The 14,121-nt window shown below is 41.6% G+C and overlaps 1 protein-coding gene and 1 pseudogene across 1 annotated transcript; both read right to left on the bottom strand.

Annotated features, from left to right (window-relative positions):
• Window positions 1–396: 396 nt before the first annotated feature.
• Window positions 397–12,492, bottom strand: LOC115728206 (annotated as a pseudogene).
• Window positions 7,490–13,835, bottom strand: LOC115728201. The gene is made up of 4 exons (XM_030658536.2): window positions 12,475–13,835; window positions 9,550–10,121; window positions 9,230–9,449; window positions 7,490–8,999 (listed from the first exon to the last, which is right to left on the bottom strand). Exons 1-4 carry the CDS (start codon window positions 13,711–13,713, stop codon window positions 7,650–7,652), a joined length of 3,381 nt encoding a protein of 1,126 aa, XP_030514396.1. The 5' UTR covers window positions 13,714–13,835; the 3' UTR covers window positions 7,490–7,649.
• Window positions 13,836–14,121: the final 286 nt, after the last annotated feature.

Below are 14,121 nucleotides of genomic sequence, written 5' to 3'. Positions count from 1 at the left end.
GCAACGATTTCAGGCCGTCCGTGAAGCTATCCGAACTCCACTCGTTCGATTACCAAACTCTCTCGATCTTGGCCCGTTTATTTGGCGAAATTTTTTTTTTAAAAAAAAAGAGAAAATTCTAAAAATGATCGGCCATAATTTTTGACAGGATTAATTAATAAAAAACATTTTCGATATTAATAATAATTTATGTATAACTATTTTCGTAAATGATTAGATTATTTTCATTCAACCATTTTTATAAGCGATACAAGCGAGTCGTTCATTTGTCGCTAAGTAAATGAAGCCTTAGTAGGCAATGTTGTCTCATCTTGTAAATTTATAAAAGGAGGTGACATGTTATGAGGTTGGAATTGTTTACGAGTCAATTAATGTGTCCTTAGTAGTTTCCCAATGTTTTTATTTCGATATGCTACATTTGGATTTTCGAATCTATATGAAGCATGATAAATATTATCAAATTTAGAGGACATTAACGATTTCAATATTCTTGTTCAAATTTCAAAATCATCATTGTACTCTTTCCGATCCTCGTATTTTTCAAAGGGTTATCATATAACCACCCCGTACCATAATGATCTTTCATTTTCAGTGCCCGAAGCATCATGGTCCAATGCTCGCTACGGCATAGTTTGGTGGCACTGCGTTGACACCACTTCAGCCGAACGTTATCAAGACATCACTGCTTTTTCTCCCGGCATATCAGAATACAAGTGTTTATTGCACGACCAAGAGCTCGCTCACTCACCTTCATAGACTCGTCGAACGCCTCAGCGCTCCGAGTCCGCCGACCACCGGATACCTACCAGAAAAGCCAGAAGCAGCGGCGAGTTTGGCAGCATCTTCTCCTTCCTCCTTCGCCCCGAAGCAATAAGTAGGGGGCTTGCCATTCTGCATCTTCCAGCATAGCTCCCACTTCAAATGTCATCACACGAGCTTTCATACCTTCACACATTAATATAACACAACCTATGTCAACTATTTATTCAACGCCGTACTCCAAAGTGGCGAAGTAGACAACATTTGCCGATAAATCACTCCTAGAGTGTCAAACGGGTGGATCGTGTTAAAAATAGTTTGACCCAAATAAATCTATACATTACAAATTTAGCGACTCATATCCGATTCGATCTATTTGTTAAAATACTTCCATATTCAACCAAATTCAGGAAAAATCCATACCCAAACCGAGGTAAGCATGCGGAGTGGTGTGCGTGAGATCGAACGAGGGCGAGAGAAAATGATAAAAGAGTTACATAAATGAATTTGATCTAAGTAAATTGTAAATCTATTCAACGCCTATGTTATCTTTAAACCTATTTCCTAAATGTAATTAACACATATAACAACTCAATCCATCATACATGAGTTAAAAAAAAAGAGTTTATGACCAATTTTGACAAGTTTAATTGCTACTAACAACGACATCGGCATCCCGCTTCCTCAAAATGAATATGCTTTGGTACCAACATTCAAGGGAGAATCATTAAAAAAAATCATAAACCTATTACAATTATGTGTGAATTCAATTCTAACTTTTTTAAATTTTTCGGTCAATTGAATTATAAATCTTTTGCAATTATGCCAATTCATTTCATTTACCCAGTCGTCTTGACGTGGCAATGTTTTAATAATATTTCAATGCTTTTCAATTTTATTTTCGTATCTTTTCAATTTGGTTTGGGTCAACAGCTGGCGACCTCTGCCAGCCCTTGGGTGAGGGCTTGCCAGCAAGGGCTCACAACCATTGTCACGGTAGGGTGAGGGTCGCGAGCTCTCGCCCGTGAGCCGAGAGGGCTTGTAGGCTTTGCCTAGGGGCCAACGCAAGGTGCTGGCACAAACCAAAAAATATGAAGAAGAAAAAAAAAATAGAAAAAATTATGCAAAAGGATAATAAAAAATTCGAAAAAGATTAAAGTATTATTATAAATTTGCCACCTTAGCGCCAATGTGTTACGTCAACTCCGATTGATCAAATGAATTGAACTGGCATAATTACAAAAAGTTTCGAACTCAATTAGCAAAAAAAAAAAATTGAGATTGTACTGTTACAATTGCAATAGATTTAAAACTTTTTTAGTAATAATCTGGCCTTTTAAAATCAAGACAATGAAAAAAAGGAACTCAGGCGCACATGAACTAGTCAACAGACCATACCCTTACTTTCATCCATGAAATTAACGACAAAACAATACTGAACGAGAAAGTATAAAATGCAACAAGTTCCGAAATGATATTGCAAAAATGGAAAAAAGTCTCGAAGCCTTTCTTTAAGGTTCGCGAAAATTAAATAATTTTAAAAATGATAAGTTTTCGTTATGGACAAGACTTTAAGTTCATATATTTTAGTGGATGATAAAAATATAGTTTCAATTTATTTTTTTAAATGGTAAAAGTTATTATTTTTTAAAAAATTAATTTTCAAATCATTAATTTGATTTATATGAAAAATAATTTATATTTAAATATTTTTATAAACAAAAAAAAAATACTTTCTTCATTCATTTTTATAAACGATAAAAACGATTACTTTTAAAAAATTATCTTTTAAATCATTAATTTTTCGCGAAATAAACACATAACACACTCATCATAATAAATCCAAGTTTGTAATCGGACATTTAGACCGGAGGCAAGGCAAGAAGAATGAACATGCTTTATCCCTTGAATAATTAAAGAAGAAACAGGCGATTAAATCTTGGTTAACAGACGTGTCAACAAAAATCAAACAAAGACAAGTAATGAACACTACGCTAATCTTGATTCAGACCAGAAAGCATCAAGCACTCACCGTTGAAGAAGGCCCAGAAGACGGGCCTCTTGGTGGCCACGTCCTCGTAGTACCAGATGAAGTCCACCTTCTCCCACGCGTCGCAGAGGAAACCGTCCACGTGGTGCCGACCCAGCTAGTTCGCCCCGTCGAGCCAGTCGGGCCGCAGGATCCCGACCTCGAAGTGGACGGTGCGGCAGGTTCCGCCGTCGCCGCCGGCGCCGGCGGGGGTGTAGTAGAAGGAGGTGCCGTTGTCCCAATCGAGGTCGTAGAGGAGGGAGGAGGAGAGCTGGTTGCGGATGACGTTGAGGTTGCGGCCGTTGGGCCAGTCGTACCAGAGGTCGACCAGCTGGAGGGAGCCCGAATTGTTCATGAAAAGGGCCGCGTAGAATTGGTGCGGCCATGCCGTCGGGGTCGGGGTCGGGTTCGGGTCGGGTAGGTCTTTGCATCGGGTCGGGGCGATGGAGAGAAGAGAGGACGTGATTGTGGAGACGAGGAAGAGGGTGAAGATGGGTTGGAGACGTGAGGAAGACATCGCGTGGCGTGGAATTGTGGATTTGAATTTGAGGGACTCTCTCTCAGAGAGGGGGAGGATTTCGTTTCGACCCATCCATCTAGACACGGCCGGTTCCGGTTCCACGATTTCGTTTCGACCCATCCATCTAGACACGGCCGGTTCCGGTTCCACGAAAAGGTGGAACCGAAACCGGCCGTTGGAAATTCCGGTTCCGGTTCCGAACCGGAACCGGCGGTTCCCGGGCCGGTTCCGATTCCGATTCGGAACCGGCGATTCATTCCGATTCCTTTTTTAATATTAATTTTTAAAATAATAAATAATAAAATAAACATAATAAATTATAAATTATAAAATACAATTAAATTGTACATTGTAATAAAATATGGGGAAAAAAAAAGAGAGGAGGAATGGGCTTGAACTTAATGAATTATCATTAAGCGCCTATTTATCTTCTTGGGGATAGAAGAATCAAAGTCCATGTAGTTCTTTTACCTTTGAGAACCCCAACTTACCTCATCGTCAATCGTCGCTACCCGTTGTGGTACCCGTGGCGGTGGTATCTCCAATATCATCGCTAAAAAATTCGTGTTAACGATCTAGCTCTTGATGTCGATATTTCGCCTTCGTCCGGTCGTCGACACAATCTTGAGCTTCCACAGAGTCCGGGCTTAATCTTGAACGGCGAGAGTTCAAAATTAATCCTCCAGCACTAAATGTTTGTTCAATCGCAACCGTTGAAGAAATGGTTGCTAATATCCGATGAGCGATGAGGGCGAGAACTGGATAATGGATTTGGTGACTCTTCCACCACTTCGAGATTTCGAAATCAGTACTATGTTACGTATCACGAAACTCAAATTGAGTGGTTAAATATTTTTCTAATTCAGAAATACTACCTGTTGCCCCTTTTTTATTTTTTTTGCCTACTCTTAAGCATATTATACCCTCTACTAAGTGAACTACCACCTTCGCTACATGAGGCAGTAGATTGTAAAGATCCGTAATCACTTAAACCATATCTACTACAAAATTCTCCATATAATGCTACTATAGATTCTTTAACATTTCATAGTATATTTGAAATATCAATTGAATCTTCCAATTGTAAACAATCATGATAATACACATTCAAATAATCTAGTAAACCGTCTAATTTAATACGTGAATAAAAAACAATACCAACTAAATAGACAAGAGGAATTTACAAATAATAATGCAACCATTTTTCTCGCATTACTAAAATAGTTCGAGCTAATTCGGTATCATTTTCATATTCACTAAAAACACTACCAATATTAACACACTCTATTAAAAATAAATGCGTAGTAGGATAATAAATACCAGATAAAGTCTTAGTAGCATTATTAAAAATTTTCAAAAAATCTAAATTTTTTTTTGCAAATGTCCCAATGTTGAGGAAGTAAAGTAATTTCGGGAATATTTTGTGAAATAAACATACATAATAAATCTTTATAATCAAAATTTTGCCGAAGCAACTCGTACGTAGAATTCCAACGAATTGGAATATCTTTTGGAAATCTTCTTGCCATTCTCCCATTTTGTTTACAAAATTTTTCCTATGATTTCATAAAATGAGGACGACTCCATAAAAATTTAATTGCACCCTTTATTGGGGCGAGAGAAGTGTCAAGAGTTCGTAAACTATCTTGTACACATAAATTTAAAACATGACAAGCACATCTAATGTGAAAAAATTGTCTGCCAAAAGTGGGTTTGCAAATATTTTTTAATTCGGGAATAGAAGCGGTATTTGCGGCGGCATTATCAAAACCAATTGAAAATACTTTATTTATCAAATTATATTTTTCTAAAACTTGCCTAATTATTCTATAAATATTATGAGCCGAATGTCTTTCATCAAAAACTCGAAATGCAATAAGCCTTTTTTGCATCGTCCAATCGTCACCTATCCAATGACACGTGACACCTATATAAGAATGAATTTGCCAAGGATCACTCTAAATATCGCTACCTATATGCACACGTCCATTGAATTCCGCAAAAAATTTTGCTAAAGATTTTTTTCCTTTTTTATAAAGATGAAAAAGTTTGCGTTTAAGAGTATTTTTTGGAATAGTTGGCGCTTGCAGAACCAACGCAGTATTTATCAAATATTTCATATTAAAATTTTCACCAGTATTAAACGGAGCATGATTAATGGCAACATATTCAGCTAATGTTTGTTTATAAAATGCATCAGTGTAACGAAATATAGGATGAGGATTAGAAGTGGCGTACTCGGAAATTTGTTGTTGCGTATTGTCGATCTCCGCTTGCGTTGGATGTTTTTTCGTCAAATGCCGACGGAATGTTCCGTGGCCGTCTCCTTTCGTAAATTTATATGTTTGCGAACAATATTTACATTTTATATTATACTTACCTTCGCCTTCATCACGTACCTTGTCGAAGTGTAGCCACAAGTCGGATGTGTTATCTCGACCCTTCCGTTCCGGCTCATTTGCCGTTGACGTTTATTCGACACCGGTGAGAGGATGAAGACTTTCTTGTGTTGAGATGTGCTCGACGTTCGGAATTGGGACATGCATACTCACGAGGATCATATTCGGGAATGGGATGCTCGGAATCTCCCATAGTCATCTTGTCCTTGTCGGCATTTCTGCTTCCACTTGCCATTTTTGAGAGAATTGATCGGAAATCCGATTGAGAGAATTGGGTCGGAATTGAGAGAGTTGGGAGAATTTAAGCGATTTGAGAGGATTTGAGATATTGTTCGGAGAATTTGTGATAAAAATGAAAAGGGGAGCATATGTATTTATAGGCAAGTTGGCAACGGCCCAAAGAGCCGTTGGTTTGGGGGGGGTGGGGCGGGGCGGGGCGGGGAGGGGGGGGAAGGTGGGGTGGGCCCGGGGTCGGGGCAGAGAGGCAGAGAGACTTTGGGCTCTCTGCGATCTGCCCCACGGCCCCATTTTTTTTTTTTTTTTTTTTCACGGTTCAGAACCGGCCCGGAACCGGGCCGGTTCCGGGGCCCGGTCAACGGGCTGGTTCCGGGCCCACGGGCCCAAATGGCATTGTCTACATCCATCACTCAGCTTATATAGCCGCCCTTATCATTTCATGCAAAAACTGTTACTCAAAAATGCGTCCTTTTTTTTTTGTTGGTCGGTATTTAGCGCCATTTAATGGGACATTTGTTTACAATTTAATTTTGGAAGAATTAAAAATAAGAAATCATTTCTCGAAACCCCAACCACCGTCACAAACGAGCCGTTGACAATGATAAAAACCCTTCACCATCAGCCAAATCAATAGGTATATTGATTCATCCACAGTTAGGAAACGTGACTAAGGTCCCGAGTCCGAGTGCTAAGTCAACGACGATGGAGTTGGCCCCTGTTCAACGTAAGATCAGCAAGATCATCGCAATCTAAAGGGAAATTGACTCGCCCCCCATCAGTTCCCAATATCGGCTATTCGACCTTGAGCCTGTGACGGTTTGCAAAAGTAGTAATGTAAGTTAATATTGGATTGTTTCACGATTCACCCATCGATTTACTGTTGTTGTTGATCAGCTGTGGATCAATATCAGGACTCTGAAATTTTAATGAACAATTGTATACTTCAAAAGTGAAAGCAGGGTACTGTTGTATAGTAAGTAAACATTAGAAAAAAGAAAGATCGACTTGAACAAAATGAGATTCTCTCAATTCAAAAGTGAAAGCAGGGTATTTCATCCTATGGAAAACTTGAAAGGCGAACACTGTATGCACAGTCCCATCAATCTGTATAGATCCCTCTGTAATTCGAAGACCAACTCCTCCACACGTGGGTAGGCTGGCAGAGAGAGAGAGAGAAAGCGCAGTGAAGAAGATTACCGAAATAAAAAATTTCGACACCGGGAAATCTCCACTTCAACGGTACCTTTGATGGCACCAGAAAAAATTTAATTCACCTGCACAAAACCTGCATGACAAGGATGTACACTAACCAGCTAACATTTCTGCAACATTACAACACTTAGTCCCCAGGGGATAGCATGACAGCTTTGCCATAGCTCAAACTCACAAAAGAACACATGTGGCCTTATCCCTACATGACATTGCAACCCTCATCAGGAGTGATAGTAATGGATTACTTTACCTGCGAGACCTAGTCTGCCTCCTTGATCGGAAAATAGCTTGTGATGCATCCCAAACCAGGAGATATGCTTGAAAGGATAGTAATTTCAAGAGTAACAAGGAAAGCTATCATAACTCAGGGATTCACACTGTTCTGGCAATTATGGGGCATCAAAACCCCCAATGAAGAAAAGTGGAAAGAAATTGACCTTTCACATCTCCTTTGAAAATTGCCAAATCATATGGTACAAAAACATGTATGAGCCTAAATATACTTCAGACCAGATATGTATTGCTGTCTAGAAATTAGATACTGGGCTAAGGAGTACACTATACCTAACAAACCCAATATCTTAATCTTAAGCACGTCACTTATCAAAATAGATGGCAGATTAAGAGGGGCCGCAAGTAATGGCATGGTGTCGTTCTGCTTTCTGTAACTCCAAATAAACCGGTTGAAAAGAATGTGGCTGGGAACAGTAAGAATTAGAAGTGCCACATTCTTCACCGCAAAGAACCAATCTGGCCCACCGATGTGTAGCCCCCAACCTGGGTTCCCATGCCGAATATCCTCCCATATGTTGTACAAGGCAGTCAAGCCCAAGTATCCTGATATAACTACTGTGACAGGGAAGTACCTTTGCTTGTCCCCAAATCCGGCGATGAAATCAGAATCTTGGTTGAGGAGAAGCAAAATAGGTGCCAGAAAGAAAATGGCACGGTTTGAGCCACCCGTGAGATTGACATTCAAGATTAAGCATATGGCAAAGCACATCACAGTGGCAACATTCCCAACCGAGGGCATCCAAGCTCCCTCAGCAGCCATTCTCTTGACAGTGAAGGTCGGAGCATTAGATGCAAGTCGATGCTGCATGGACCTCATTCTAGGAGGGAAAGTACCAGAGCTACTTTGGCCAGATCGAGACTGTCTGATCCCACCCCTTTCAACAGCTTTTTCCCGCATCAATGAGGCCAATTCAAACTTTATCTCCAATGCTATGAGCATGAAGATCGCTGCATACAGGCCAAGAAGAGATGTCCTTGCACCTTCAACAGCCAATAAAGTAGTAAATTTCTTCTCTTCCTCTTCCATTTCACCAATAGCACCATCTCCAAGGATATTTTTAATTCTCATCTGGCCCTCCAACAGATAAGTCACTGGGAAGAGAGCAACAAGTAGCGCAAACACCCATGGTAAGAGCTTTGTGCTCGAAGCAGATGGAAAATGGGTGAACACCACAAGTACAGAAGTGCAAACCATAGTTACAACAATTAGGGCATGCAAGACAGCAGCTTGGAGGAAGTACTCTGCTGATATGTAGATGCCCAAAGCAATTCCCATGGCTATTGAGTAAAACGTTCTCAACTCAACAATGTATTTAATGGGTATGATGGATGTTACAGCAGCAAGAGTGAGCAAAATAGCTGCAATAAGCAACCATGATGGCCATGTGGGCTTCGGTGCCACGAATCCATAGATTGAAATGTCATCAGCAGATTCACGGGCAGCTCTAATTAATTCAGATCGGTAAGTCAACGACAGAGGGATTGGGGGCTGCATCAAGATAAACAGCAGACCAGTAGCCACAATGAGGACTAGGCATCTCTTAGTAGGCTGCAAGGCGAAAGGAAACAAACATTAGTTTCAGTGAGGGAAGGACAGAAAAACGTAGGCAAGTCGTCAGCATAGATCACTCAAAAGGTATGGAAGTTTGAACACTCCTGAATGGTAGCAAACCAAAGTAATCCACATACAGAAACATGCCAAAGAGACAGTCAGCCAGGAAAAAAAAAAAACGCCACACAGAATGAGCATATTCCCCACTCCATAAGCACAATCCTTACCATGACATGCGAGAAGTGGAGAGCAACGATAGGTACACAAGCCAATCCTGTCAAGGCAATACAGAAACCCAAAAGTAAACCATCAGATGGAGCTTTTCCGCTCCACCATTGGAGGGCTTCAAAAATTGTTTCACGGCAAAACCAAACTGATAAAGCAACTACTCCAGCATGTGCATAGCCTTGCCAGGCTTTCATTTTTGGAGCAGTTCTGAACCTATCCCTGCAATGCACAAGGAAGAACACACCAGGATTAATTATAACATTTTACGGAAGATGATAAACACCTGAAATATTATTCGATGAAAAACTAAGCTCAGTACTTGTAAAGAAGCAAAGGAGGAGATATTGCCAGCAGCAGGACAGCTGATGTCCAGACAACAGATTTTGATGCAATGATCAGCATGGCTAGCTTTGAAGAGTACAAGCAAGTCAATACCCAAACCGCCTTTGGTCCAATACGATGATCTGCAGACAGTTTTCTCACCAAAGCCAAACCCAGAAAAGTTGTCAATATTACCATATAGCTCGGGTACATAACATCTTCCTCAAACCCATAATAGTATATGCTGGAATAACTGAAAAACCGATTCTCAATGTAGGATAGAAGCAGGGCATGACTGATTAAGCCAACCTCAATCAGAAAATGCAGTTTTGATGGCAGAAGAGCCAAACCAGGAACTGTCAAGGCCAGAACAACACTTCCCATAATGAGTTTACAAAAGGATTTCAATGACATGCCGGCCATCCAGATATTCAGATCCCAGAAATTATGCATAATAAACCATGCAACCATTAAGCTTCCAAGAACCACAAATGCAAAGTACGACGGGAGGCTCTTCTTAGTAAAAAATCGAGCAAAATAGAAGCCTGCGATTGATGGCAATGGAAGAAACTGCAAGATAAAATAATAAATTGTCATATCCATGATTGATTGTAAATGCCAAGTGAAACTCCCTATAGAAAAATTTAACCAAGCAATGAAAAGTTCAACTGCAACCAGCTATAGAATGTTCAAATATCAAATTAGGACTTGCAGATTGCCAGAGCTCACAATTTATTTTCTTAAGGAATTGCTGATATCAAATCAGGACTTGCCAAGCACTCATAAGGCACTAGAACCATAATGTTTGATGGGCTAAACGCCCAAGGCACTTGCCAGAGCAATGCGAGGCTCTAACTTAAAAGGTTCGGATTCATATGCTAGCAAACTTGTCCATTTTATATCACGAGAGAAGTAGAGTTCAATTGCATCTTAATTTAGGACTATGCTCCGGAATATTGCTGGGGCTTTTAAGTTGGAAAAGTCCTCTACATATTCCGACCTTTTTTAGGCCTGTAGTCAAGAAAAGATCAGAGTTTAGGCCACACTACCGAGACAAGTCAGCACTAAGATAAAACAAAGAAGCTGCATGATCTTCTACCTCTAGCCAATGACATCAACCTGCTCAGTTTGCCTCCAGGGCACTATACCAGACGACTCTAATCTGTGGCATACCTCTCTCTCTCTCTCCACACTCAAGATGATAGTCCTGGCCACCTTTAAATTAGGTCCAAGTTCTAACTTCTCTCCAGTCACCTTAGTCATCGTGAACACTCGCCTAGGTAGTGCCTACGTGAAGTCGCCTCCCTTGAGACCAGGCAAGGTGTCAATCCCCAGACTTGCCTTGCTTCGGCACATAGGGACAAGCTCCCATCTTGCCTTTGAGAACACTGCTTGCGAGCATGAACCCTTCATGTGGCAAAATGTTATGAAATAATCAGATATGCAACCTACGAGTAACAGAATGCACCATCACTTATTCATGAGGACTGAGCCACCTTCCATATGCTATCGACCCAGATTGTAAAGGCGTAAAGTCCAACTGCAGACATTCAAAATCCAAGGAAGTTTATTCTTTTCATCCAATACTATAGATAGACTAAGTTAGTTTTGAACCTTGAATCTTAGGGGACTACATTATCAATTCCTTAAACCACCAGTCAAAGGGGGAAACAACTTCAGTATGGGAAAGAAAAGGTTACATGACTATCCACATAAAGGTTTGTGATTCTTAGCCATAAAGAAATCTTTTATCCATCTCCCAGTGCCAAAATAATCTCGCAAAGAGACATGTGCCCTTCGAAGCTTCTGCCTTTACCTCTCCAAACACCATAGCAAGAAGCCAAAGTAGAACATCCCATATCAAACAAAGCAACATCAGCAAAAGTTTTTTGTTCTGCCCTTCCTTCCTCACTACACACCAAACACCTCCAACCCCAAAAAAATTAAAAATAAATAAATAGATAAAATAAAACAAAGAACAAAGAAAGGCACAAACAAACCCCATTATTGTCAAAATCAGAGTATCGCCACCTTTGTCAACCACCCTCACCCTCAGCAGCATATTGGCCGGAAAAGAATATAATAGTGGGAGCAAACAGAAAATGGGATCCAGTTATTTTGAATAATCATGTATTACAGTTTAGGTGTCGGTTGAAGTGGTGGGATGGAGTGACATGATTCCAAATTGAAGAGGAAGCAGCTACAATGAGGTTGTGCAATTTTTACCATTACATCATCTGTATATGAAAGTAGTGTGAATGATGCAACGGCCAATATGTAGCACTACATCAGCAATGTCATAGGTTTCATAGCAGCAATGGTAAAGAGGGACAAGGCACGGGGGAGAGGGTCATTCCGTCCTGGACATGGGATTGTGGGAGAGGGTTTTTCCAGCAAAAACTGAGTTTCATGTTTCCCATATTGGGATTAGTGTCACTGTTAAAGTGGAGGCAAAACATACCTACTAAAATGCTCATGTAATGACAAGCTAACTAAGATTTCACTAAATAGTTGACTCGTACTAATAGCCATAGCTTCGGGCAATACAGAATAAATTATTCAGCATATTACCTTAGCGATAGAATAACCAGTACTTTTTTTATCGAGCACCTATAGCCTACCAAAATGCCAGAAAAGAGAGAAGTCCAAAGCTATGTGCTAGAGAATTTTTATTGAAAGCAATAATACACTTCCAAAGAAAAATGAAAACTTGTAAACAAAGACCAAACTTGTCATTCATCGGCACTGAAGTCATCTGCTTTTTCCCTTTACTCCATGACAACGCTTCCAGTTACTTGTTGAACGCTTAACAGGACACTTGAAGAAATACTAAATGGTGACACTAATTCAATGTCCACAAATGATGCATGTTTCACACATGTTTAAACTTCAAATCTAAAAAAAGGGTAATTAAAATGCATACCATTATAGGAAATCCCACAACTATTGCACCAGCAGCACTGACGATTACAGCCAAAGCAGTGAAAGCCACTGAGCTAAAAGCATCAGAAACCATACCGAGAGCACCAGCACCAGCACCAGCAGCCCCTCCGAGCATTGTAGTTGTTACAAGAAGATAATTTAATGGCGGGGGAACCTGAATGTACTTCCCGAAAGAGTGAAAAACAACTCTTACTTCCAAACAAATCACAACCACCACCAACGATATTGCACCATTCACCAAGCGAATACTTTGCAGCTGATGGGTATTCTTTGTCACCCACCAAAGTGCACCCCTTGTCGACGCATACAGTTGAAACAAAAAAGGGATAAAGAAAAGCAGAAACAAATCGCAAATTGCAGCAGCTGAGGAGAGAATCACAGAGTAATGCGATGCAACGTGAAAGAGAAAAGGGAAAAAGAGCAAATTCAGTGTGTGAATGCAACTCTCAAGCGGCCCGAGGATCAAATTATCATCTGGAACCTCTCCACCTTGATACTTCAACTCCTGTTTAGCTTTAAAAGACGATACTCGAGGGATCGAGTAAAGCCAATAGAATACGCAATTGAACGTCATTAGATAATATGCAGCATTGTTCATACCAACTGCGGACACCGTCGCCCAAGTGAAGAGTGCCGAGGCTGCAATTGGCACGCAAGTGAAGATAAGCCGCTCGAGCGCGAGCACAATCGAAGGATTCTCAATTTGAATCCACTTGAACTGAAGCGACGCCCACACACCAATCAGAAAGTTTGTCTCCGCACAGAGAAAGGCCGCGAGAAGCGCGAGAGGCAACGAATTGAACGTCGAGATCAGCGAAGAGCTGAAGAAGAAGGCGATCTGAGCTGCGAGGAGAGAGAACCAGACGCCGAAGAAGGAGCCAGACTTGAAGCTGAGGGAATCGAGGATGTAGGCGACCATCAGGCCGAGAGTAAGGGTGGCGACCACCGGCGTGCCGCCGAGGTCGAGGAGGAAGGCGGCGCAGGGGACGAGGGCGATGGCGACGCGGGCGTTGTGAGAGAAGGTGGAAGGAGCGAAACGAGACGACGATTTCGCCGATCGGGATCCCCCGCCGGAGAAATCGCCGGAGCTAGGGCTAGAGCCGTGAGGGGCATGGGAGTAGGGCGGCGATCCGTTGTCGTGGGAGGAGAATGTCGGCGCGCTGACAGAGGAGGAGATATACGGGCGGAAGGACCGAGGCTGGAGCTCCGACGGCATCATCTTCGCCGGCGACGGGCGAGTGTGTAGCCAAAAACGGCGGTCGCGCGACGTGACGGAGGTAGAGACAGCGAGGGTTTTCTTGTGAGTACTTGGGCTGGTCTGCTGGTCTTCGAGTTGAGTGACCAAATCTGGAGGAGACGCTGTGCGCGACTCTGGAGACGGGCGGTGACGTGTCTGGATCGATACTGGCCGTCGGATCCTCGGATTTTGGCGGATTAATCAACGTTCACAATTGTTTCTCTTTTGTTTGTTTTGTTATGCAGTGAATGGGGACAGGTGACTCGCTGAGCCTCGAGGACCGGCGAGTTCGCGCGTGACGCTGGGTCGGTTCCCCGATGGGTTGAATGGGCCCAAATTGACGGGGCCCAGCCCATGATATTATGAGAACGGCCCAGTTTGTTTTCTTTT

Source organism: Rhodamnia argentea, chromosome 5 (genome assembly GCF_020921035.1).
Source record: "Rhodamnia argentea isolate NSW1041297 chromosome 5, ASM2092103v1, whole genome shotgun sequence".
Lineage (NCBI taxonomy): Eukaryota > Viridiplantae > Streptophyta > Magnoliopsida > Myrtales > Myrtaceae > Rhodamnia > Rhodamnia argentea.
This window is presented reverse-complemented; position numbering and strand designations above follow the sequence as displayed.

Bases quoted from the DNA above. Each gene is read 5' to 3' on its own strand.
- LOC115728201 (XM_030658536.2), bottom strand. From the start codon at position 13,713: ATGATGCCGTCGGAGCTCCAGCCTCGGTCCTTCCGCCCGTATATCTCC. The intron at 10,122-12,474 runs GTATGCATTTTA...TTTATCTTGCAG, and splicing joins TTGTGGGATTTCCTATAATG to TTTCTTCCATTGCCATCAAT. The intron at 9,450-9,549 runs GTACTGAGCTTA...TGTGCATTGCAG, and splicing joins CCTCCTTTGCTTCTTTACAA to GGATAGGTTCAGAACTGCTC.